Source organism: Nyctereutes procyonoides, unplaced genomic scaffold (genome assembly GCF_905146905.1).
Source record: "Nyctereutes procyonoides isolate TBG_1078 unplaced genomic scaffold, NYPRO_anot_genome, whole genome shotgun sequence".
Taxonomy (NCBI): Eukaryota; Metazoa; Chordata; class Mammalia; order Carnivora; family Canidae; genus Nyctereutes; species Nyctereutes procyonoides.
The window spans coordinates 46,004,791-46,031,006 of NW_026575126.1; the positions used below are offsets into that span (position 1 = coordinate 46,004,791).

Below are 26,216 nucleotides of genomic sequence, written 5' to 3' on the forward strand. Positions count from 1 at the left end.
AGAGGCAGAAACACAGGCAGAGGGAGAAGCAGGCTCCGTGTGGGGAGCCTGGTGTAGGAGTCGATCCCAGGACCCCGGGATCAAGACCTGAGCTGAGGGCAGATGCTCAACCACTGAGCCACCCAAATGCCCCAGGACTTAGTTTAAAGGGCACCTCCCCAGTAAATAGACACCCCCCCCCACTCCCACTCTCCAAACTGGTCATTACTTTTATCTTTTTTCATCCTTATCTGCTGTGTTGCCTGCTGTCCTTGGCTGTGAGCTCCAGGTGGGCAACTCCCTTGTCTGCTTTGGGCACTGCTATATGCTCTGCACCTTGCAAGGTGCCTGAACACAGTAAGTGCTCAATAAATGTTTGTGGGATAAATGATCCTCACCACAACTTTGCTTATTTGCTTTGTTCATCCCACATATATGTACAGAGGACACAGTGGCGTACTCAATAAAATGCCCCAGCTTCCTGCTCTGGAAAGTCTTGCATTTTAGTTACTAAAATTTTTTAATTTAATTAAAAAAAAAACTCCCTGGGCAGGGCAGTCTGGTATGGTTAGGCAGTCTGTGCACTGCACAAAGGCACCTGAACAAGGAGGCAAATGGGGATTGCAGACCAACTTGGGCTCTGCTTGCCAAGCTGTGTGTCCTGATACGGAGCCGTGTCAGCCCAGAGGGGCACCTCTGTAATTATTAGCACAAAGTCATCTCATGAGGTGTGCAAATTCCTGTCCTCATTTCACAGATGTGACTTGTCTAGGGCCACATTCCTGTCAAGGAGACAGTGGAAATGCAGACTCGCCTTTTGGTCTCCAGGGGTCCAGGGACAGCGTGCTGGGATTGCTTTCTGAGTGCCATTTGTTGAATGGGAGAAGCGCGGCCTGGAGGAATCAATCGAGGCATCGGCCTGGGGTCATGCTGTATGTTGATGGCATGATTCCAATTTCACTGAATCTTTTAAATAAACCCCCAGCTTTCCCTTCAGGCCTCTCCCCCATCGAATGATCACCTCCCTTCCCGGGCCTCTCAGATGTGTTCTATTCACGTCCCCCGGGGCCCTTTCCTAGCAGCACAGGCACTTGAGGGTACTGGAGCTGTTTTCCTCTAGTCTACAGGGGCTTGACCCCCGCTCACCTGTGCCCTCACCCACACAATTGTTGTTCTTTAACTCGGGTAGTACGTGAAAGTGCTTTGAGGAGCATCAGGCGTGCTGCAGAATGCAGAGTCATGGCTATTTTGTTGTGAAACTGAAGGTTGCCCCAATTTCGCCCATTCACCTACTCCTTCCTGTCCAACCTCATTGCCTTATCAGGGGCTGGCCTGTGTGCACTGGGGTGTGGGTGGGGGGATACTGCACCCCGTGTCTCTGGGAGGCAGGCCGCTGGGCTTCGGCCTCAGCACCCCACAGGCTGGCACTGGCCTCTCTGGCTTGACTCCGTGGCCAGCTCTGCTGCCTCCCAAGCTGGGGAGGCCCTGACTCTTGCCCTCTGTCGAGCGCAAGGTCCTGCCTACAGGCTCCTTTTGTGAATCTTAAAAAAAAAAAAAAAAAAAAAAAAGGCAGGGCCCCATAGGCTGGAGTTGCATACATGTTTTAATTGAAAGAAGTCAGCCTCCTAAGTATTGCTTTTACAAGGTTTATCAACATCAAGTATCCACACCACTCACATTTTCAAAAAATGTTTCCGGCTGGAGGAGCAACGTGGCACTCCCCCTCGGCGTGATGTATCAGTTCTGGCAACTTGATGAAGAACGAGGAACTTGAAATGGGTAAGTCAGGCCCGACCCTTCAGCCCGACATGTTCTGCGGCTTCTTCTCCTTCTGATTTAACTCCCTGAAACAATCCTTGCATCTAGGGTCAGCCTCGGGCCAAAGCAGGCCAGGCTTCGGGCTCCACTGGCAGCAGACGGAGCTGGGAGCGGCCTCTGTGCGCGTGTCCGCAGTTTGAAGTATCCTCTCCGAAGATTAAGTGGGAGAAGCAGGTGCAGTCGGGGGTGAAGAGCGGGGAGGCAGACTCTGGCTGGGTTCCTGTAAACATCCATCGCAACTGCGAAAGGTCATAAGCCAAGGCAAGGCCGTTTGTGCGACGCTGCAGGCGGGGGAGGTCTTCGGATGCCCCTGCCTTTCCCCCTTGGGTGGGGGCAAAGGCCTTCTGGGCCTCCGCTCTCAGTTTCAATCTCTCCATCCCACCCTCTGGGGTCCGGACGGAAACCTCTCTGTTGGCACGGAGCTTTCGGGGGGAGCAGGCCTAGCGAGAAGGGAGAAAGGGGGTGTTACCAGCACGGAAGCACTGTCCCGCCTTCGCCCATTTTTTTGGTGGTGGCCTCAGGAGGCTCGGGGCAGGGAGGCCTTCCTCCATCCCTTGCATTCGGGAACCATCAGAACGCCCACTCTCAGGCTGGGCATCTTTTCCTAAACTCTTATTAACTTTTTTTTTTTTTTTTTTAGTGAATTTGCCTGATTTCTAAGGACCCTGGACTGGGAGCCAGTGCAATTTCACTTAATCCATTCTTGGGCGAGAGGAGGGGGATCCTGGTCCCTGAGGAAGGATGGCAGCGTGCTCAGGGTGACCCAGGGCCTGCTGGCTGACCTGAGCCCCAGAGCGGCTGAGCAAGCCCGGGCAGTGGGCAGGGCTTGGCAACACCTCCCAGTTTGCCCGGAAGATGCTTTGCAGGCCAGGCTACTCAGCAGCCCCACTGCACTCGTCCTCACAGGACATGGCTCTTCCTCCCCTCCTGGCCCCTCGGCTGCTCCCCATTTCCCAGAACCAATCTGGCATTTCCCATACCCACCACGTTCTGTGTCTAGCTGGGCGCCAGGGTCTCTGCAGCCTCTCATTTTCCCATGCCTACCCTCCTGGCCCAGCTCTGGGTCTCACCACCGCCAGCTCAGACTATACCTCCTGCAAACGTCATCATGAGTCAAATAAAAACTTACATGTTAAATACACAACCTGTACTGTCGTTTACCAACATCTGGGGCAGAAAATTCTCAGAGGCAGGAGACCGATTGTGGGCATTGTGAGACTGTGAGCAGCATCCCTGGTCGCGGACCACTAATGCCAGTAGCAGTCCTGGGGCACAAGGACAACTAAAAATGCACCTGGCCCCATTTCCGAGGGGCGTGGAGGGGGCAGGACTGTTTCTATTGAGAACCACGCATCTCCCCGAGGCGCAGAGAAGCCAAGTGACCTCTTACACCGACTGTGACAGGCAGAGCTGGCACTGGACTGGTGATGATGACGACAGAAACCATCACACCCAGGCAGCTGCCACCACCTGAGCTTTGACTGTGTGCCTCGTCCCCAAGGCAGAGGTGCCCTGGTCCCTCCACACGCCCATCCAGGGCACCTGAACCTAGCAACTTCCACCTGCAGGGAGCTGCCTCTGAAGCCTGCCTGGCCCCCAGGCTGCAAGTGCAGGCAGAGCCAAGGTCCCCCCATAGCTGCCTTCCAATCAGTGATGACCAGGAGGGTGGGGGATCAATACCTCAGTTCCTGCACCCCGCAGCTGAGCCTCTATGTACCCTGGCCCTCAGAGTTCCTGAGTAGCACTGAGCTCAGGGCTGCAGTGGTGACCTGAGAACCCTTTCCTGCTGGTAGTTCCTGGGATCACCTCCCAAATAAACGACCTGCACTTGAACCTCTATCCAGGGGTCTGCTCTGGGGAGAGGAGGCCTGAGGCAGAGCATTACGTACATTATGTCATTCAGCACCCCCCCCCCCATCAACTCCTGGAGTGACATGCTATTATGATCCATTTTACAGACAAAGGCAGTAAGGTTCAGGCACGGTAAGTAACTCATCCAGACACGCTCAGTTCTCCAGGGCTTCATTCCACTGGAGACTTTCAACACTGCCTAATTGCCTAATTTCATACCTGTTGTGTGCCACGTCCTGAGCTGGGTGCTGGGGACCCCGTGATAAATGCAGCCATGCTTCTGAGACAGAGTCTGGTGAGCGAGTGCAGCCCAAGGTAATATGCCCGACAGGAGGGGGTACAGGGGACGGATAGAGCCCCGAGTCGGGGGATGGCTGTGCATGAAGAGCATGCCAGGTAGGCGGCAGGTGGGCACCGAGTCCACAGCAACCCCTAGAACCCCCTGGAGTTTGGTATGGGGTGGGGGAGGGGAGAAGGAGGCAGGCGACGGTAGATACTGCGGAGAGGGGAGGATGGGCCAAATCAGCCGAGTTTCTTGTGCTGTCTGCCAGATTCATCTACTAGATGCCAGCTGGGAACACATCCTTCCACTGCTCTGAGTCCCCAGCTCCTGCTGAAGACACAGGCCAAGTCTTCGTGTCCTGGGGCCTCATCCCACCTCCCCAGCTGGATTGGCATGGGGAGGGGAAGCCAGGGCTGCAGCCAGAGCACTGCTGAGCTCAGCCTTCTAGAAAGGTGTCCATGGCTCCCTCTCCCATCCCACCAGGAATCCACCTTTGTTGACCTCCATCCAAGGAACCCCTGGGGTTTCCTGTAGGGTCAGTGGTGGTGCTCCTGAGAGCAGGGCTCCGTTCAGAGATCTCTAAGGGAGGGGTTCATACTTAAGCCCATTTCAGACTCATGTGGATTGGGTGTCAGAGAACACAGAATCACCTCTGGAATGGGGACCCACTCCTCTCCCAGTCTTGGTGTCTGCCACCAGCAGAGGCCAGACAAGCATCAGCCTGGCTGGAACATGTCTCTGACACATGCTAATCTCCCATCTGAATAGGCCCAGGGCCCTGCTGGCACCGGCTCCAGCTGGACCCACTACTGCTCTCTGTTTTCACTGCGCTATGCAGGGTCACCTTCTATTTATGGCAAGTGATGCCAGGTTTCCACTTCTGATAGTAAAATAAAGTACATGTCTTTTCAGAGCACGACTTCCCTTTAAAAAGAGGACGTTTAATGAAAACAGTGATACAAATCAGAGTTCAGACTAGGGAGCAGAAATTGTTGACGGGGTCATATGGGGTTTGGGAAACCCTAATCGGGAGTCCGTATCACTGCTTCCACAAAGGGCCCAGACAGGGCGGGGAGCTGCCCTAAGTCACTCAGCAAGTTGAGGACAGCTCAGGTCTCCCTGTCCTTAGCTAGAGGATGTCCTGTGACCTCTCATCTGTGCCACCACCCACTGTGGCTCCAAGTTAAAGATCAATCCCCTTGTTCCTTAACTTGCGAGTCTGGCCTCACAGCAAATCCACCAATGAGAAGCTTGAGAATCTCAACAGGTGATATTTCTCAAGCACTCTTTGCTTACATTGTACCATCTGCCTTAACTCTTAACTCCTGTCCTAGCTCATGTATTCCTCAGGACAACCCTGGGAGGTGGGGCCAGGCATCATCGGGAATTTCAGACAGGGCTCAGAAAGGCTTCAGCAAATTGCTCAAGGCCATAGAGCTTGCAAAGGGCAGAGGTGGATTTGAACCTCTGTGGTCTGATCTTAGGTGCATCTCTTTCCTCCAAGGCAAGAAAAGCCTGAGGCTGCAAGCATCCTGGAGCTGCAGCCTGCAGGATCCAAAGCAGTGGATTCTCCAGCTTTCCTAATCATCATTAGAGCATGACAGACCATTCATTAGCTGTTGGTTTTTTTCCTCCTTCTTCTTCTTTTTGAAAGCATAACCTTTCATTCCAGGCTACTCCCAAGAGCTGGACAGAGGGAGTGGCCAGCTGACTCATTTCTGGCATTAAGAATGACAGCTGGGCACTTGATCCATTTTAAGAAGCAAGTCCCGGCTCATGACCTCTGTGGAGAGACTGCCTAGTTTTGGAATTGGCTCTTGCGTCTGCAGGGTGCTGGTGGACCAAGCTCTGGACATGCTGCAAGATTTCTCTTAAGTGCTTGCTCCAGCCACCCCACTCCTTGGGAGCAGTCACGGCAAGGCTGATCTGTGGGAATCCTGGCTCTGCCCCTTGGTAGCTGTGTGACCTCAGGCACATTACTTCATCCCTCTAGGCCTGTTTCTTCAGCTGAAACAGGAGCACAGTGGCCACCTTGTTGGACTGTTTGTTGTGAGGATCGTATGAAGTCACATCTGTGGAGTGCCTGCAATTCATGACGCATCAGGGCGCAGGGGCCCCGCCCCTCTTTCCCACCTGTTCCCAGCTAGCAAACACACCAGGCCAGCGGCCTCCTCAGTGCTGGCGGCCTGAAACATGTAGCCCTGTCGCCCTCCAAAGTCCTTGCTGGCTGGAAACCCATTGCTCGTTCCTCTTTCCCTCGTGCCAATCAATTCAAGTGGCTAAAGGCAGATGTCACTCAGAGCCAACGTGCATGGGTGTCCACTGTCAGCTCAGTGATGGGCCATATGGCAGAAGGATGACCTCTGCCTCGGCTAGTCCAGGGATTCGTGGCCTGAAGGGGATGGGAAAGGAGAGGCTGCCTGGCTGCCTGGGCCTCTGATGGATGCTGGTGTTCTGGAGAAACAAGGACTGGCTTCTCAGACTCAGATTCCGGTTGACATGTCAGTTGCTGACACTCACCAGCTGTGGGTTTTGTGAAGATTCTTGGCCCAGAACGTGTCTCCAGCTGGTTGGTGGAGGGCAGCATTTGTCCAGGAGTCTTGCCAAATCTAAGAACTGCCTGGATGATTATTTTTTTGGTATTTTAAATCAATGGACTTTTTTTTTTTTTAGCTCCAAATTTTTAAGAGGAACTTTTATGTCACTATCAAGAATAAAAAACAGGATCGTTTGTCATAAACAGAAGGCAAACTAAAAGCAAATACAATGGAAGTGAAACCCTTAGTTCTAGCCAGATACGCCTGGTCAAAGGGAGAAGTAGCAGGTGCACGAGAGTAGCAGAGCACCGACAGCCCGGCCACACTCTGCTTCAGCGGCCTCCCCTGTGGCAGAGGGCCTCACTCGAAGCAGCACTGGGAGTGTGGCTAGGAGGCCCAGCTGGCCACCTCAGAGCTGGGTACCTGGGGTGAGTCACTCAACATCCCTAAGCCTCAGTCTTCCTCCCTGTATAATGGAGCTAAAGTGCCCTGCCCTGCCTGCTTCGAGGGTGACGCTTAGGGGAAGCTAGATGTGGGAGAGGCAGTTATTTTTAACCACCCGGCCAAGTCCTCTGGCAGGAAGGAATCACAGGAATGAAGCCTTCCCCTTCCAGGGGTGCCTGGAACCAGGAGTCACTCCCAGCGCCTCCCCAGGCTCCGGGCAGAGGATGATAGCTGTAAGGACAGCAGCATCAACTGGACTCACTGGGTACCAGTTATTATCACCCTGGGCTGCTTCAAAGGCCATTTATGGGGACAGATCCTCCTTGGTGATGGGCCCCCAAGAGGCAGCGAGCACCCAAGGAGAGGGGAAGGCTTCCTGGGCGGAGTCCCCTCTGGGTCTGACGCACCATCAACACAGCATCATTTATTAAGACCTGACTACACGCCATCCTTTTAAAAATAAATTCACATAAAAAAAAAGTAGTCTTCTGAAAAGCGAAGTACTAGAACTAGTGTATTTAATTGCAACTACAAGTTTTAAAGGGAGAAATGGTACCACCTTAGCCAAGCAATCAAAGTTATCACCACCAGCGGCGGGACAGATGTCATGCACTCATGAGTGCACTCACCTCTCTGAGGGGTTCCTGCCAACAATGCATCATCTGAACCTAATTGCAAGAGCAAACATCAGATAAACCCATACTGAGAGATATTCTACAGGATACCAGACTTGTACTCCTCTGAAATGTCAATGTCATGAAAGATGAAGACAGACAGAGCGAGGAGCTGGTCAGGATCGAGGGCAGCTTGAGAGACACAATGATTAAGGCAAAGGGTGATCTGGGATGGGATCTGGAACCTCAACTCTGCCTTCTGCCGTGGAAGGTCACTATTGGGACAATTGGTGAGACCTGAATAAAGTCACAGATTAGACTGGTCATAGGCCTGCATTAGTGTTAAATTTGCTGATTTTGACAACTGTTATGGAAATGAATGTCCTTGATCTAAGAGACCAGACAGTGAAGTATTTAGGAGTAAAGAAATATAATGTCTGCAATCCGTTTTCAAATGGTTCAGAAAAATAACCATACGTATACATATATATAGACATGCACAAACGTAGAGCCAGCCCACACTGCCTCGGTGAGCAAATGTGGCAAGAGGTAAATCGGCACAACTGGTGACTCTGGGTGAAGGATATGGGGGACTTCTTGGCACTCTTCTTGCAACTTCTGTATACTTGTGAAGTTATTTCAAAATAAAGTTTTATTTAAGTAACTCAGCGAAAAGGAGTGAGAGCGTCTATGCAGCAGGCCTGGCGGAGCCATGAGTGCTATTCTGAGGTTGGGATCTTGGAGCCCCTTCCTGGAGCCCCCCTGCAAACCCAGCACTGGGTTAGGGGGGATCGGCTATCTCACTCAGCTTTGCTTCCCTGGCCTCTCACTCCTCCTTTCTGGGCCTCAGCTTCTTTATTTGTGAGATGAGGTTAGTGCTGCTGTCCCTTTAATGTTGATCTTGATTTCCAACAAGCAGGCTAAGCTTTCAGAAGTCGGGGGTGGGGTGGGGTTGGGGGGTTGGAACAGCTGATAAATCAGGAATATGAATGGTCAGGTTGAGAGGAGCCCAACAGAATTTGTTCACCAGAATAGACCCAAAGACTGTCATGGTCTCAGTCTTGGATGAAATCTCCAGTTTGTCTAACTTGGGGCCAAGGGAGCTGAACCCCTGGCATCTCAGCTGTCTGGAGACCCCTAACTGGATCCGCTTCTGTCCAAAGGAAGAAGCACTCATGCACCTTGTGGCCAGCACACTTCCAGGTGAACCTTCTGCTAGGACACAGCTGGAAAGTCAGCCAGGCCTGGGGTGCACCTGCCTCCCCTCGCCACCTCACTTGTCTCCTGTCTGGACCACCGGGACAGGAGACCACTTGGTTTCCCTCAGCCTCCCTGACTGTTCTCCTTCCCCCCACTCCCTGCAGGAGTTCCACCAGCTGCCTGTGGGGTCTCATAGGACTTAAATCTATTGTCCATGCCCCTACAGAAGGCCTGGGTTTCTGAGCAGGGCAATGATATCCCAGCCTGGGTGTTCTGCTGTGGCACCGAGTCAGGACATAGAAGCCGGGAGACCCCGGAATAAGCAGACCAATGGGTCTGGTTACCCTATGTATCTGAGCTACACCAGGCCTCACCAACTCTGGCAGCAATGTTCTGCAGGCTCTCTATTTCCGGTGCAGAAAGGCTCTCTCCCACAGCCCTCCCTCTGTGTCAGGAACAGGGACAGATCAATCCAGCTGTGCTGCCTCCGCTGCCTCCGCATCGGAAGTGCTGGGATGTGAAGACTCCCTGGCACTCCCAGCCGCAGTGGCCCTTTCTCCTGGGAAGGAAGGAGCTCCTGATTCCCGCTTCCGGCTCCTGGGCAATGATTAAAACTCGAGGAAAACAGGGGAGCCACAGCTCTAGAGGGCTCCAGATCTGGTGGCCTTTGGAGACCACAGGCAGTGGGAAGGGTGTCCTGAGTGTCCTAGGCCAGGAAGGCAGAGTGGGAAGTCTGTCCCAGGGGTCTACACCTGAACGCACCCGCACTCAGGCAGGCAGTCCTCTGTGGCTCATCCTGGGCTATAAATATTCATGCGTGTGCACATGCAGGATTATACATGTGCAAGGGCCTGCATGTATACACTTCTCATATCTGTTAATGCTAGCAGCGGTTGATATTAATCTATCGCTCATTGTACACAGGAAGGTCTGCGAGCTTTATGTATAACTCATGTAAGCCTCGCAATGAGGCATTATTTCATTATCTCCATTTTTTTTAGAAGGGAAAATTGACACCCAGGGAGCTACAGGGAACATACGCAAAGTCACAGCTAGGATTGGGATTTGAACCACGCTCTCACTCCTTATCACAGCCCTAACATTGCCTCCTTCTATAGATGCTCAGCAAATGTGTGGGGACTATACTGCGGGCACACATGCAAGAACAAAAAAAGAAACAGAGAGCAAGTGAGTGCGCCTTGAGAGCCATCCAGTCCTGCCTGGCATGCCCCACACCCTTTGTCAGTGCTTCCCTGACCTTCTCGTGCACAACATGAGAAGGTGTCCACAGGAGAACAAGCCAGAAAGGATGAGGTTGGACTTGGCTTACAGAAAGGGGCCCAGAGATGAGGTACAGTCAGACCATTTCTGGAGCTCTCCCGAAGGGTTTTCCTGCCGCTAGCCACCCCTCCCGTCCCCTACTCCGGGCTTCCCCGGTTCGGGGCCAAGACCGCCTTGGCGTGGCTTCGGGACTGGGGAAAAAGGAATGCTGCGCGTGGCCTCAAGTATTTGCCCCAGCCCCTGGCCTCCCTACCTCCCAGAACAGGCCCAGGGGCTCGGACAGCTTTGCAAGGAAGGGTCCCTGAGACACACTTTGTGTTGTTTCTGCTCAAACAGCCTTTGCTGCAAAGTTGGTCGAAGCATTTGGGTTTCAGTTTTTGGTTCAGAGTCTGCCAATGTTTTCATTTGGAAGGGGAAGTGTTTCTGTTGATGCAGGGAAGAGATAAAATAAGACATTCTTCACCGAGTTACACTGTCTGAAAGTCAAGCGCTTGGCTTGGAGGCAGAGATTCATCTTAGGATCTGAAAGGCCTAACACGGGGCCTGGTGGAAGAGCCAGAGACAAAGTTGGTTGAATGACTGAATGAGTGAATAGGCACAGGGCCTAGACCCAGGCATGTGCGATGATCAGTGCTCAGTCCAGGTTTTGACGGGAATTCCACAGATTTTACATTTTTACCGTTCTCGGTCTGTGTTTCCCTACCTTCAGCAACCTCGCCACTCAAGCCCCAGTCACCTCCAGCCTGAGCAACTCCATAGCCCCTAACAGGCTTCCCTGCTTCCACACCTGCCCCAACAGCCCATTCTGTCCACAATCACCAAAGTCATCTTTGCAAAATGTGAAATTGTGTCTTCTCCTGCTTAAAACCTTCTGATGGCTTCCCATTGCCTATGGCCATGGCCACGGCCTCCCAGGTCATGTATGGTCTGCCCTTGCCCTACCCCACGGACCTCTTCTGGGGCTGCTTTCCAGCCACACTGACCTCCTTTTGGTCGCTGCAAAAACCAGCTCTCCCTACCCCATAGCCTTGGCACTAGCGATTCCCTCTGCCTTGACTGGTTTCCCCCAAATCTTTCAGCCTGGCTCCTTCTACCAATTTAGGGCTCAGGTCCAATGTGTCATCTCCTCAGAGAGACCTTCTCTGATCCCCCTTTCTAAAGCAGCCCACCTCTATTCTTTCGCTTTGCTCACTCAACAGACATTTATTGAGCGCCTACTAGATGCCGGGCACTGTTCTAAGTGCTGAGAAAACAGCAAGAACTCAATGGGGATGCCCAGGGTCCTTGCCCTTCCCTTCTTCATGGTTCTCAAAAAATCTGATGATCTTGTTTGGAAATCTGCTTGTCTTTTCTCGCCAGGTGCCAGGAGGCCCACGGCTAAGTTTCTCTTGTTGACTGTGCTCAGTAAGCATTTTGTTCAATCAAGGAATGTACTGATGGATGGATGGATGGCAGGTAGGTAGGCAAGCCGACTCGGCAGGCATACAGGACAGCCGACACACTCTCCACCTGGCACCTGGCTCTTGCTAAGGTCTCACTGAGCTCAAATGAAGCTTTTATCAAAGAAGTTTCACTGTCCACCTCCCAGGGGGATCCTGCAGTTCTCAGCACTGCAGGATCTGCAGCAGGTCCTGCCCTGTCCTGCTTCCCTCGGACTACGGTCATCTCGACAAAGACAGGCCACAGAGCAAAGGAGTTAACTCAGCCTGCTGAGTAACATGGTGTGTAAGTGGCATTAGTGTCTGTTTTCTAAAAATGGACTGCCACCTCAGTGTCCTCCCTTCACTGCCACTCAGGCCCTATGCCTAGTGACCCTGCACACAGTTCAGTGGAGGGCCTTAGCCAAAGAGTGCCTACACGTCCCATGAACCCTCACCAGACCCAACAGCCTGCCTACCTCTAACTCTCATCTTGTCCAGCTGCCTCTCTTCCTGGCTGTGACACTTTGGCCAAGTCTCTCTCCTTCCTGGACCTTCCATTCCTTTCCATTGACACACAAGGTGGGGCAGGTCACACAGCTTCCTGGTCACGACCTAGAGGCGGGACTTGAACACCTCAGGGCAAAGATCCTGTGGTCCCCCCTACTCCCCGCTGGCCCAAGAGCTCCATGAAGCCTTGCAAACACTGCAGGCAAAGCCAGCCCCAGCCTGCCTGGTCTGCAAAAGCAACCTGCAAAAACTGGCAGCCCTTGCAGATGTAAGCTGCAGAACTGCCGAGCTCAGGCACCATGAAACCCGACTCCCAAATAGCAGCAAACCCAAGGCCAAAAGGAAGTATACAGACTTTTGCTGAATGTTTCTCCCCTCACAGCTTCAGCCAGGGCCCTTGCTCTTGAGTCACCACCCAGTCCCCAGGGCCACAGGGCAAAGGTGGTCACTGCCTGGCTTGCTACCTTTTCCGACACTCTAAATCTTTATCCTTCCGGGGCTACGGGAATCCCCCCCAAAAAAGCCAAGGTCACCATCAAGCCAGACTGAGGCAGAAGGGAGGAGCTAACAGCTCTGCCTCAAAGGGATCTGGGTGAAAAGGGTTTTCCATAAGCTGTGGCAGTAGGTACGTGGCTAACCCAAACAACCTTCCTTCTGCTCTGCCTTCCTTCCTGTCTTCAGCAACTGTCACCTTCACCAGGGAAAGCTTTCCAGCCCCAACCAAGGGCCTAACGCGGGTCTGGCCATTCCTGGCATCCAAACAGACCTCCAGGAGGTGGATGGAGGAAATCAGAAGTGGACACAGAGGCTCGGGGAAGGGTCACCTCCAGTCTGGAGATGCCACCCTCTTCTTCACCAGCGCCCCTAACCCACCCTCATCTGTAAGGAGGGCACTTACAGATCTTGGAGGCCGGAGAGGGCCTCGTCCTGGGGGTCCCATCCCTGGCCGGACGATGCCCCCAACCAGCGGCGGCGGCATCATTTGGGCGGCTGGTCCAGGTCGAGGGGTGCGGGTCGTCGGGGGCGGGGGAGGACGGTAACCGAGCCTACTCCAGGTAACCATCGAAGACGTCGAGCTCCGAGTCGGCGTCGTAGAGGCCCGAGCCGGGGTCGGAGAGCACGCCGAGGTCCACGAGCGCCTGGTCCATGTCCTCGGGCAGGAAGACGAGGCCCACGTTGAGGACGATGTACTCCATGAGGAAGGCGTAGTATAGGATCAGCACATTGACGAAGAACAGGCCCACGTAGAACATAGAGGGCAGCAGCGGCGGCGGCACGGAGGGGACCAGGGGGCCCAGCGCGTCCAGGTGGGCCGCGACCCGGGCGCCGGGCATGCAGGGGGCGGCGAGGGCGGCTGCCCCGCGATCCCAGCGACCTCAGCCGCTGCGGCGCCCGGGCGGCCGGCAGAGGGGCAGCTCAGCCATCCAGGGGCGCCCCGGGAGGCTCGACCCAGGGGGCGCCGGGCCCCAGCGGACACTCCCCGGACCCCGAAACGTGCCCGGCGGGGCCCACGCACCCCCAGCTGCACCCGCTCGGCCCCGTCGATCCGCCCCGCGGCCAGGCGGGGACCCCCCGCGACCCCCCCCCCGACCCCCCACCCCCGGGTTGGCCGGCGGCTCCCCCGGCTCGCGCTCTCCGGCCCTCGCAGCGCCGGCGGGGACCCCGCCGCGGCTCTCAGCGTCCAGGGCCGGTCCCCGCGGCGATGTCGCCAGCCGCGCCCCGCAGTCCCTCGAGCCCCCTCCGCGCCCCCGCAGGCCCAGCGCCCATGGCTGCAGCCGCCGCGTCGCCCTCCTGGCCGCCCTCCGAGCGCCGCCCCCGGAGCAGCCCCGCGCTCATTGGCCCGCCGCCCCCCGCCCGCGCTCATTGGCCCGCTCGACGCCCGCGCTCATTGGCCCGCGCCGTCAGGGGGCGGAGCCTCATCGCCCCGCCCCTCGGGAGGCTCCGCCCAGGTCTCAAATCCGATTGGCTCTGCGAATCCCCCCCACGGAGCAGCGGGAGGGGAAAGGCGCCCAACGCAGTTCAAATCTAGACGTATCCCCAAAAGCCAACAGGAAGCCCGAGCTTCCTCCGCAGTCCCCCATCCCATCCCACCCCATCCCCGGACTTGGATATGCCGTCACGCCTCTTCGGGACTCAGTTTACCTGACACAAAGGAGGCGGGGCGAAAGGGGAGGGGGCGGTGAAGTTACCAGTGAAAATCTCGGACTTTCCCGAAGTGGCGATTTTCCATAATGGGGAAGATTGATCAGTGCTTCCATCATCTCTCCAAATTCTGGCTGCCCATTGCGGGAGGGGGGGGGAGGTGAGGGGTGGGTGGGGGATGGGGAGGAGGGTTCTGCATGATGGGCTTCAGGGACCCCTGCCTAAAGAGATTCCCAGGCAAGTCAGACCTGTAACAGTGGCTTCTTGTTTTTACTTTGTGAACCCTGTTTAAAAACAGGACGTGGTTAAACATTGAGGCAACGCAGAAAAGTAACGTAAAAAAATGAGTCTTGCACTCACTGATTCCCCTTTTCATGAGCAACCCCTGTGTATCCTTCAGGGGACGGATCTTCCACAAAGCGCCTTCCAGAGCAGTTTAACAGACCTTTATTTATTTATGTATTTATGTATTTATGTATTTATGTATTTATGTATTTATGTATTTATGTATTTATGTATGTATGTATGTATCTTTAAGGATTTTAAGTAATCGCTACACCCAAGGTGGGGCTAGATCTCACAACCTCAACATCAAGAGTGGCATGCTTTGCTGATGGAGCCAACCAGGTGCTGCAAAGGACCTTGAAATCTCAGGTCACGCTGAGCTGGATGCTTTACATACATTGCTTAATTGCAGCTAGATGCGTCAGGGTACTGTGTTATTCCTTTTTACAGGTGAAGAAATCCAGGCCCAGAGAAAAGGAAGATCCCAGGAAAATGCTAGGTCTGCATGTGTTTGGAAAGCAGACCCGCCCGTTATTTCTCCATGACTGTCTCCTTGCCCCTTATTTAAAGATGTGATTTGTTTATTTATTTGAGAGAGCGCACTTTTTTTTTTAATAAAAGGTTGAATAATTTGTCAAAAAGTGAGAGGGAGAAACAGAGTGCCCATTGAACAAAGAGCTTGATGCAGGGCTTGAACCAAGGACCCTGGGATCACAATCTGAGCCAAAGGCAATTAACCAGTTGAGCCACCTAAGCTCCCCTCATTGCCCCTTTAGATGAATTACAGAGCAGACCATTAATTCTCCAACTGCTGAGGATGAAACGGATCTTCATTCCATCACTCATCCACTCTACCAATATTTGTTGAGCACCTCTGATGTGCCAGAGGGACAGGTAGTTTGTGCCATAGGCAGTGGGGACAACATGGGCCCTTAGCCCAACTCTGAGTACGGTTAGTGGGGCACTGTGGGACTTAGATAACTGTGTGGTGTAGACACAAATGAACGGATGAATGGTGAACAGGGCAGTCTTGCTTCCTCCAGGGAGCTTCTCGCTCCTACTCCAGGACAGAAATTTAGACATATTTTCTCGGCTCAAGTGGGGACTTGCGGTTCTTCTTCTCCTCCTCCCCCTTTTATGTGATAGTTTTGGGAATTGCTTGGATTTAGGGTGAAGCCTAGAGAAACCCTCTGAAAGCACAGGACGTTCAGTTTTGTTGCCTGATTGCCTTTCAAAAAAAATCTATTTTCTAAGTTGACGTGGAAGAAGAAAAAGGCTGTAGGGACAATCAAGACCATCACTGATTTGCTACAGATTGGTTTGGGGGGGGCGCATAAAATGAGGGGCCAGGGTTCGAACTACACACTTAGTAGGTTCGTGACCTAGGGCAAGGTAAATCAACCTCTTTGTGATTCAGTTTCCCCGGAGGATAGTACCCACCCCGTGGCTTGGTTGTTAGCATTATTATTATTGTTATTATTTTATTTATAAATATATTTTTTTATTGGTGTTCAATTTGCCAAAGTTGTTAGCATTAAATATCAGTATATGTAGAGCGCTCAGGACGGTGGCACACGGTCTACGCCATGCAATAGCTATGCTCAGCCTCATCATGCAAGCTAACGATTGTGAGCACTGCGGTTACTTTGAAGCACCCGTCTTCTCGGGTTCCCTACTCAGGGCTGCGGGCACAGGTTCCCCCATTCCCGCCCACCATCCGATACTGCGGGCTCTCCTCCTCCTCTAGCTCCGCCTCCGTTTCCAAGGCCGCCGGCCCGCAGTTGCGCGATGCACGCCGGGCCTTGTAGTCCGTTCGCGGAGTCCTGTAGGCAGTGGCCTCGCGGGCGAACTGCATTTCCCAGCGTTCCTCGTGGCGGCGGCCGTAAAGCGCGGCGGTCGAACGGCCGGTTCCGGCTGAATGTCAGTGCGGAGCTGTGGGCCGGGGAGGAAGGTGGTTGGCGGTGTCTCTACCACCTCCGCCGCTGCCTCCTCCGCTTGTGCTGCCGCTGCGGGCGCCCGGCCGCTCGGGCATGAGGCCGTGAGGCGGGCACCGGGTCGGGGCCGCCGACATGTTTGGCCGCTCGCGGAGCTGGGTGGGCGGGGGCCATGGCAAGTCTTCCCGCAACATCCACTCCTTGGACCATCTCAAGTGAGTGTGTTGGGGGCTCGGGGGGGGGGCAGGCCGCGCGGGGCTGCACGTGGGGATGGGGGCGCCGCGAGGTGGAGGACGGAGAGGCACGGCCCGGGAGGGGTGGCGCGGCGGCGGGGAGCCCGGGCGCCTGGGTTCGAATCCTGACACCGCCGCGCCTCGCCGTGTGACCTTGGGCAAGTGGCTTAGCTCCTCCGAGCCTCAGTTTCCCCATCGTTAAAGTTAAGGGGACGAGACTCCAGCTGACGGATGCAGACTTCGGTGGGTGGTGGTGGTACTTCTCAGGCTGCACAGCTGAGGGGTCAGAGACCTGGATCTGGGAGGCAGGCAGATCTGGGTTCGAATCCCAGCGTGTGAATTTAGGCCTCGGCTTCTTCAGTTGCAAACTGGATATTAGTGACAACAGCTGCTCCCCTCTGATTGCTTGGAGGGTAGGATAAAGGAATGCACGTAAAACTGGCAGCACGTACAAAAGTGCTCAATGAAGGGCAGCCGTTGAAACTTTTTATTATTTTTTTAAATTTTATTTTTTACCCCCCCCTTCCCTTCCTGGGGAGTCTAAGGAGGGGACTATCAGAAGTAGAATTCCAAGGGAGGGCAGGTGGCCCACGCGGTTCTGGGAAGCAGGAGTGCACAGAACAAGCCTGGCAGGCAGACCCACATTCAAACCGCCCCCCTCCTACCGCTCAGTGGCCGTGTGACCTTGGACAAGTTACTTCACTTCCTTGAGCCTCTGGTTCCCCATCAGCAGACGGGGAGGATGTGGATCTGGATCGTGCAAGGATTTAACGACGTCCTGCGCAGAAAGAGATTGATCCAGTGTCTTACGCAGCAGGTGGCCAACACGGGGGGGGGGGGGGAGGGGTAGCTGTGTTTATCAAAGCTATAGGTGAGGGCTTCCTAGACCACCTCACCTAAAGTGCTTCCCCACCCCAGCTCCTTTCCATCTTATCTTCACCTTGATTTCATTCAGTGCCCGTCTCCACTATCTGCTTTTACTCTGTTTCCACTCCTTTTCTGTCTGCTCCTAAACTGGTCCTTCCGGGAGAGCAGAGACTGCTTGTTTTGCTCAAAGCTGTATTCCAGCATCTGGCCCTGGGCCTGGCACACAGTAGGAGCTCAGTGGCTACCAAAAAAAAAAAAAAAAAAAAAAAAAATGAATGGATTGGGGACGGGTGCAGAGCGTGCACACAAACCTAGGATTTTTTTTTTTTTTTTGGAGGGGTGGGGAGAGAGGCGATGGAAAAGAGACTTTTGGGGAGGGAATGACTTCGGGGAGGGGGGCAATCTAGTATGTGGGGTGGCACTTGGGTGGGGAGTAGGCAATCTTTTGCTTACGGGAAGAGATAGGCTGGTTTCCAGAGGGAGCTCCCAAGATTACTAATGGGAAGGAAAAAGGGGGAAGGCAGGGAGAAGGGAGACAAAGGCCCAAGGAGAGGATTGGTGGGAGGGAAGTCAGTTGGGGCTTCCTGTTTGGCCAAGGGTTGGGGTGCTCTGCTCCTTAGCTGTGTCTTTTCTGGCACGGAGCAGGTGTTTCACAAATGTTTGTGAGTCTCAGAGTGGAGGGCAGGAAGAATCAGTATGTAGTAAGGAATGGTTTTAAGGGGGTGACGAGAGAGGACATGGGGAGGACAGAGGCACAGGACAGGATGGGGGTGTTTAGGGAAGCCAGAAATCCTAAAAGGGAGGGCAGCTGGACTGGAAAGAGAGAGGCAGAAGGATTTCAGGAATTTAGAGTGGGTGGATGTGGCTGAGATGGGGAGGATGGTTATACTAAAGGAGGTTAGGCCTCCTGCCAGCATCCTGGCACCTGTAGGCTTTCACCTAGCTCTGCCTGCCTCTAGTCCTTGTAAAGTACTTTAGTAATTATTGAATGCATGTGTGTGTGTGTACATGCGCGCACATGTGTGTGCCATGTACTTATTAAGGACTTCCTGTGTGTTATTTCCTTTAGTCCTCACAAGTCTGTGAGTTGTAGGCTCTGACTTCAGCGCTCGCACCCCGTGCACGAGTCTTTCTGAGTGAAACTGCCTCCTAAGTCAGTTTGGGAAGACTTTCAACTCAGTTGAGTCTTTCTGCCCGATGGGGCATCCTCACCCTCCAGCCAGCCAGGGAATGGTAAAGGTTCTCAGATGCCTTTGAAGTATCTGGAACTGCCCAGGTATATGGTTTAGGTTGTGTGCTTTTGGAAACCGAGCTGCCTGTCCTATGAGGCAGATCAGCTTAATCCATATTACAGTCTGAGGAACCTGGCAATTGGGATACTGCCGTGGGGCTTTGCAGATCCCAAAATGACTTGGAAAAGAGTGTCCTAAACAGCTAGTTCGCACCCCGGTGGTTGTGATGTACTTCATTTGGCTCTGATAATAAACATCTTGGGCCTTAAGTACGGACCAGCTTGTTCCCTGAGGGAGTTCACAGCCTGGGGGGGAGACCGCCATTAACGCCAGTGACCATACAGTGTGACAAGTGCTGGGATCTCTGTAGGTTCAGGGTCCTGTAGGAACCCCTGGCAACTTTTTTGGGAAGGGAACACCAGAGCAGAGTCTTCAAGGACAAGAAGGAGCCATTGTGTGGGGCTTCAGGATGTGAGAAGGGGATCCTGGGGTTTGTGGAGTATCAAGGTGGGGTTGGTGGTTGTAGGAAATAAGGCTGCAGGTAGAATGGGGCTCGGGCTTCATCTGATGGGAAGGGCGACCAAGCATCCCAGTGTGCCTGGGACTGAGGAATTTCCCAGGATGGGACTTTCAGTGCTAAAACTGGGAAAGTCCTGGTCACACAAATATGCTCTGGGCTTGACCTAGGGCAGTGTGGGTGGAGAGGAAAGATTAAAAGAATTTAGAACTGGAAAAAAAAAAGTTTTTTGGACATGCAAAGCATCTAGGAACCCTCCCCGTTTTAAAAATAGATTTTATTTTTAAGAACAGTTTGAGATTTAAAGAAAAATCCAGAAGATAGTACAGAGAGCTTGAATTGCTTTTGAACTACATTATTCTTCGTAACATTCTCAGCTTTTTTTTTTTTTTCATTCATTCTCAGCTTTCAAACTGGAAAGGAAACTTTCTGTTAGACAAGGTTTTACTTTTGCTAAATACTGGAAAACCGTGTGCCTGTGGTCTTTGTGTACTGAGTCGAGTTAGAGACTCAGTTGAGGCAGGCTAAGATAGTAAGAGGTTATTTGCTACACGTCCCGGGTGATTTATTGGTCAAACTAGAGGCAAGGCCATGACATTGACTAACAAATGCCCACCAACAAGTAGAACCTTTACTGATGGAATTGTGTGATTGCTTAGAGCACCTTTAGCAGGAACTGCGAGTCCACAGACTGGTAGGAACTATTTTGGTGTTGTGTTGTGGCCTTAATCACCTTTGTGTGTGGGTCAACATTCTTGGTTGCAAATGACTGAAACCCAGCTGGAATTGCCTTATGCACCAAATGGAATGGATTTGGAATTGATCCCTGAGCAGTCCCTCCTGGCTAAGCCTTGGCTGAGGCCAGGTGTTCAGACAAAGCTGTCAGTATGTGTCTCCAGTTCTTGTCTCTCCTTTCTTCTGTGTAGGTGTTGCTCTCAGCAGGCTGCAGGCTTACATCGTATCAGTCTAGCAATCCATGGGGGAAAAGGGAGCTTCTTTTCTAAATATCGAAGTCAGTATAATTGGACCAGCCTGGGATCTCATGCCCATCCCTGAGCTAGTCACTGTGGCAGGGGGTGTGGGGTGCTCTGACTGGCCCTTCACTGGAGCGGAGGTGGCATCAGCTCCTCCCAAGCTAGTGGACAGAGAATGAGAAAAAGGTTTCCCATGGGAAAATCAGGAGTTGTTACCCAAAGAGAAGGGGAATGTATATCTAGCAGGCAGATGCTCACCTGTTCCTGGTTTAGTCAACTTTTGCCTAAGATAACACTGATTATTTTTAAGGGTATAGTGTTGCCAGATTGATTTTTTTTTTATTTAGAATGTTGTATTCACCATATCACTTATAATGAGCCTGAGGCACCCATTATGTCAAGTCCAACTTTTTCCATCAGAGTGCTCTAGACTCTTTTGCCATCCAGCTGGTTTTGGAGCCCAGGTGAGGGCCCTCTAATGCAGGTTAGGGAGTCAGGAGCATCTTTGGTAGGCAGACACCCATTGGAATGGAAGTCTAAAGGATGAGAGGTGTGCCAGGCTGTAGGGAGCAGGGTGGACGGGGGCGGGGGGGGGGATGCTTTAGGCAGAGGAAATAGCATTTGAGAAGCCTAGAGGAGAGAGACAGGCTCAGGTCATTCAGCAAGGGGGTGCATATGGGGGAGGGGAAGTGAGGATCCCAGAGCAGACCGATGAGGCAGAAGAGGTCAAATCACATTAAGGAATTTGGACCTAAGGCTGAGAATAGTGGGCAGCCGTTGAAGGTTTTTTTTATCTGGAGTGCTGTGGTCCAGCCGAAGTTTGAAGGGTGTGTCTGGCAGGAAGTGGGCATCCAGTTGGACTGCTGCCTCCTGGGAAGTGAGGATGACCTAATGCAGGGGTGTTTCTTGTGCCACCTCACTCTGATGGGCCTCTTGTTTCACTCTGTTACACACACATCACAAGCCCACTTGTATCTTTGTTCTCTCCACTGGAGCTCCCCCTCCTCTTTCTGCCCACCCAAATGTCCAGCTGTATCATTGAAGTACCAGTTCTTCCATAAAAATTGCCCTGGTGACTTCAGCCAGCAAGAAGCTCTACTGTCCGAATGTCACTTGTTCTCATTCCCACTGTTCTGCTCAATTAACATATCATGTACAGTCTTCGCATTGCCAGAGTTAGACTAGCTGTTAGAAGCTCTGGGGTTTTCAAGCTTTATCCCAGCTGTGGGTTAGAGCCCCAGGAAGCTGGCCAGAGTTTCTTGGGCATGTCCTTTTGCTATCAGTAATGGTCTTACTTGATCGTGTGTTGTCTTTCCCAGTTTGGGCATAAGCTTCATAAGAGACCTTGGTGGCTTGTTCACCTGGGAATTTTGTCTAATGCTGGCACAGGGCCTGATACATAATAAGTGCTCAACGAGTATTTGTCAGAGGATGAACAGAAGAGGCAAGTTCTGGCCAGGCTTCATTTAACAACGGCCTGTTCTGGCCAGTTTGGTCCCAGCTGCTATGCCGGAGCTGTGACTTTGTATAGGGCTGAAAGCCATGCCTACACCCTCTTGTGGTTGCCAGCATCTCAAATCTCAGATCCAGTCTCACTGGCTGGCCCAGTTTGGCATCTTTCTGGGGTGATTCATTGGGAGAAACACTGTCTATAGCAACACCTTTCCCCAATCCTCTGGTCTCTGCACCCCGTGTGGAGCTTCTCCTTGTCCTGCTGGCCAGGGGGCTGGGCACTGACCAAGTGTGGTTTCCAAGATACAGAGTGCTCTGCGTAGTTTCTGCCCTGGTGCTGAGCAGACCAAACAGACAAAGGCTCTGCATCCCTCTGTCCCCCAGACATTGTTATTTGGGGATGTGTGCTTTGGAGGAGTGGACCTCTAGTCTCCTTAGGCCTCTGCCACTCTACTTATCCTTTCTCACACTTTAGCTTATGGCTAAGTTTCAGGATCTTCCGGTAGGAGCATCCTAGGAGGCATATTATGATATAGGTCATAAAACTTGTATGAACATGGCGTGTCTGTCTCTGAAGTGGACGTAATTATTATTGACTGTAATGGTTTAACCCGTGAAATAAGTGACTCTTGAGAGAGTAGGGTCTGTGGAGGCAGAATTTGTTTACAATCCATTGTCTTTGGCGAGGAGCCTGTATATGTTGCTTGTATACTGGCAACAGGCTATGGTGTTCTAGTTTCCAGGCATTTCAGACTCTTCAGCTTCTCTCTAGAGTTCGTGTGTGTGCAGGGTCTGATACTGAGATTCTACATCCTACAGAGCTTGTGCTGGAGATATGATGATGTTGGCTGTTTTCCAAAGAAATAGAGTAAGGGTCAGTTATCAGGACTGACTTCAAGATCTGATATGTATCATGCCTTTTTGGTTTGCTGTTTATCTGCTTGGTTTCCTTACATGCTAAGCATTCATAACTTTATCCAAATGCTTGGCTAATAGCAGCATTTACTTTGTTGTTTGCGTTTTCTATCCTATCATGGTTATAAGTAAGGGGTCTGGAATCAGATTGCCTGGGTCCCCTGCATCGGGACTCTGGGCAGGTCCTAGCCTCCCGGAGCCTTAGCTCCCCAAAACATCAACCCCGCAGGATTATTGTTAAGGGTTTAATGAGTGAATACATCTGAGGCACTCAGAAAAGGACCTAGCAAAAGGAGGGCCTAGTGCAGTGGCTTTGATGATGATGATAAAAATGTGCACACATACACACAGTTTGAGAGAAAATTTTTTCATTGTACCAGTGATCATTGTAAGAGAAAACTCTGTCCTGTCCTTGGAAACTTATCTGAGATAAGGACAGAGTCTTACACACAAAAGTGGCTACGGTAACATTGTTGATCATCTAAACAACGAGGACTCCTAATATCCAGCAGAAGAGTAACTGCAGTGTTTGTCTTGTCAGTGGTATACTATGTGGCCATTACAGATGCTTGCAAACAGTTGACAATGACAAAAAATGCTTTTATTACCTGAAGGAGGGAGGTGGGAAAGAGGAGCATGGAAATACCCATGAGCTCAACTATGTGAATATCCACAGCAAAGCAAAAGACCCGAGGAAATACATCACATTCCAAGCAGTGCTCATCTCTGGGCAGTGGTGTTATTGACATCTCTTGTTGTTGAGGTGTTTAACCTTCCTAAAATGAGTGTTACACTGAGAATCAGAAAGTTTTGAACTATATTAATATCTCTAGGTAGTTGAATTGCTTGATCTTCCAAAGCTCTGGCATTCGATGCAGCATTAAAATATTAAACCTTAATCCATTCAGCTTTTTCCCCAGTACATTTCAGCAAACATGTATTGAGAATCTCTTCCTTTCTAAAACATTACCCAAAACAGTGTGTTAGGGCGTAGTGGATGTGAAAAGATGAGCAAGGTGCAGGTACAATCGAAGAAATTTGGAGATTGAGATGTAGTGGTGGGTATTTGCATCTACCAACAACAAACATTTAGAAAATGAGTATTTCAAACACTACCATTTACAGCAGCATCGAAAAACATCAGTTACCTACAAATAAATCTAACACAAGATGTGCCAGACCCCTATCACAGCCAATACTGAAAGAAATGTAAATGTCATGATGTTACCTAATTGTAAGGATGTCAGTTCTCTCTATATTTAGCTATAGATTTAGGGCAATCTTAAAGGAAATCTTAGCAAGTATTTTTGTGGAAGTTGAGAAGGTGATTTTTAAATTTATACAGATAGGTAAAAGGCCAAGAATAGCCAAAATAATAATGGGGAAAAAAGGGGAAAAAAGTTGGAGGACTTCCATTATCACATAGCAGGATTTATGATACAGCTGCAATAGCATGGTATTAGCACAAAGGTAAATGAATAGATGATCAATGGAACTAGAACATTCAGAAAGAGTTCCCACATGTGCAGTCATCTGATAAACGACAGAGGTGACATTAGAGTGCGTTGGAGAACTCAGGACCTTTTCAGTAATTGATGCTGAGTCAACTAGATATCCAGAGGGGAAAAAACAAATTTTGGCCAGTATCTTGCCCAATACACAGAAAAAGGAGTTCCAGATGTATGCTAAGTCAAAATGTGCAAGGTAAAACAAAGTTCACAGTAACAGGTGCTTGCTACCCTGCCGTCTCCTGCTTCTGTGACCAGGGCTTGAGAACTGCCCTCTCTGGCTCATTGCACGACCCCTGGCCCTCAGCTTCTGGGATCTGTAAGAAATAAGTCTTGTGGCTCTACTTCCTTTACGTGGGTGTCTTGAAACTACACCTTCAATCAAAACGACCCTGTGGGTTTCACTTCCCCAAGGTGGGAGCTCCCATACTAAGGGAGCTTCCTGCTGCCCCCGTGTGGGTGGCTGGTGCCTCTTCATTCAACTGCATACTCTTAATTCAGTATTCCAGCTCCCGCTTCTCAACACAGAAGGCTTCACCAAGAGATACCAGGATTTAGAAATCAGGGCTGGTCCTAAAGATTTCAAACTCTCCTATCCCTCTTGGGGGTCTTCAGAGCAGACCCGCTTACCCAGGCCTCTGCCTTTCCCACCGGGTGAAGGATGTGTTGGTGAGATGCTGTGGGTGCCATCCTCTCCATAGAGGGAAACACCAGAGTGGGGAGGATCTGCCTTTCCCCACTTCCACCCCTCCACCCCCACCCCCCATGCTGCTGACGATGCCTGTCCTGGATGGTAGGGGGTGTACTGTGGGTCAGATGCAGAGTGTCACTGATGGCCGCAGTGTAAGTGATGCAGTGGCTCTGAAACGTCAGTGGGAGCTGGTTCAGAATGCAAACTTGGGGCCCTGCGCCCAGGAGTCATCTTTGGCAGGGGTGGGGCGGGTGGGTCTCAGGTGGGAAACTAGAAGCTGCAACTCAAAGAGGATTTTGTTGGAGGGGGCCTGTGAAGCACAATTCGTAAAACTCTGCTCTTTGAGCTTCTTGAGGAGAAGGCATGGGAGAGGAGGTGGAGGCAGAGATTCCCGGGTGGGTCCTCCCACGATTCATCCAGGGTACTTCAGTGCCATGGAGCCCCCTTTGCACAGGGGGGAATGGCCTCCACGCCCCCGCGCAGCCCTGCTGGTATATTTGGGCACACGTGGTGGAGATTTCTAAATTTGGAGAGGCGTTCTAGTTGTACGTTGCACGCAGTCTTTAAGGAGTCCCTTAATCATGTAATCAATTAAACTGTCTTTCAGATGTAACGAGCAGCAACAACATGAATACATAAAACCCAGCCCCCTAAAGCGGATTAGTCCTTACGGTTCCAAGGTTCTCCTGATTTATTATATCCTACCTATTTTTAGAGACTTTCAAAGTAGGACCCTACCTATTCTTTCCCTGCCTTGCTCTCACCAGCCTCACCTCCAGACTAAAGATGGTGATCACGTCAGGAGGTGATTCTTCCTGAGTCCGTCCCTCTTGCTGTCCCCCTTTTCTTCCCAAACCGTGACAGCTGAAGTCAGTCTATGGGCCCTGGAGACGCTACTTTTTAAGTTTTATTTATTAAATTTATAATATTTTTCAAGTTTGTAAGTTCTGATTAATTAACAGTGTAATTAATTTCAGGTGTAGAATTTAGTGATTCATCACTTTCACGCAATACCCCGCGCTCATCCCAACAAGTGTGCTCCTTAATCCTCATCCCCCTTTTTACCCCTCCCCCCTCACATCCCCCTCCCACCCTGGGGGCCATCAGTGTGTTCTCTATAGTTAAGAGTCTGTTTCTTGGTTTGTCTCTCTCCCTCCCACTGGTGTTTCTTAAATCCCGCATGAGTGAAATCACATGGTATTTGTCTTTCTCCAACTTACTTCATTTAGCATTATACTCTCTAGCTCCATCCACATTAGATACAGAAATGCTAACTCAAACGGAGTGGATGCCTGGCTGGCACAGGCCATACAGCATGAGATTCTTGATCTCAGGGTTGTGAGTCAGCCTCACATTGGATGTAGAGATTACTTAAAAATCTTAAAAAAAAAAAAAAAGACTGAGGGAAGGGGAGGAAGGCGCTTTTGGGAGCCAGGAGGCAGGGGCATCAGCATCTTCAAGTTGTCTTCGAGGGATGTATGCACTCGTTTATGATAGAACAACAATAGCCAAATTATAGAAAGAGTCCAGA

The 26,216-nt window shown here is 51.7% G+C and overlaps 3 protein-coding genes across 9 annotated transcripts in view; 2 read left to right on the forward strand and 1 right to left on the reverse strand.

The window, feature by feature from the left end:
- Nucleotides 1-1,564: 1,564 nt before the first annotated feature.
- Nucleotides 1,565-13,504, reverse strand: DEXI (Dexi homolog). Of its 2 annotated transcripts, none has more exons than XM_055340997.1 (2): nucleotides 12,834-13,504; nucleotides 1,565-2,237 (listed from the first exon to the last, which is right to left on the reverse strand). In XM_055340997.1, the coding sequence occupies exon 1, from the start codon at nucleotides 13,267-13,269 to the stop codon at nucleotides 12,982-12,984; it is 288 nt and encodes a 95-aa protein (XP_055196972.1). In that variant the 5' UTR covers nucleotides 13,270-13,504; the 3' UTR covers nucleotides 1,565-2,237; nucleotides 12,834-12,981. The 2 variants fall into 2 exon arrangements, with proteins under 2 accessions (XP_055196972.1, XP_055196971.1); XM_055340996.1 differs by having other exon boundaries at nucleotides 12,834-12,983.
- On the forward strand, nucleotides 13,268-14,167 carry LOC129519848 (proline-rich protein 2-like). The gene has a single exon (XM_055340680.1). It carries the CDS (start codon nucleotides 13,268-13,270, stop codon nucleotides 14,165-14,167), a length of 900 nt encoding a protein of 299 aa, XP_055196655.1.
- A 2,125-nt stretch (nucleotides 14,168-16,292) lies between these two features.
- The window catches only part of CLEC16A (C-type lectin domain containing 16A), a 200,751-nt gene continuing 190,827 nt past the window's right edge, over nucleotides 16,293-26,216 (forward strand). For 5 of the 6 annotated variants that reach the window (XM_055341054.1, XM_055341056.1, XM_055341055.1 and 2 more), the window contains exon 1: nucleotides 16,293-16,511. In XM_055341054.1, the coding sequence (XP_055197029.1) occupies nucleotides 16,432-16,511 (80 nt within the window). In that variant the 5' untranslated portion in view covers nucleotides 16,293-16,431. Of the gene's footprint in view, nucleotides 16,512-17,275; nucleotides 17,347-26,216 lie in introns of those variants that run through there. The other variant, XM_055341057.1, reaches the window with a different exon arrangement.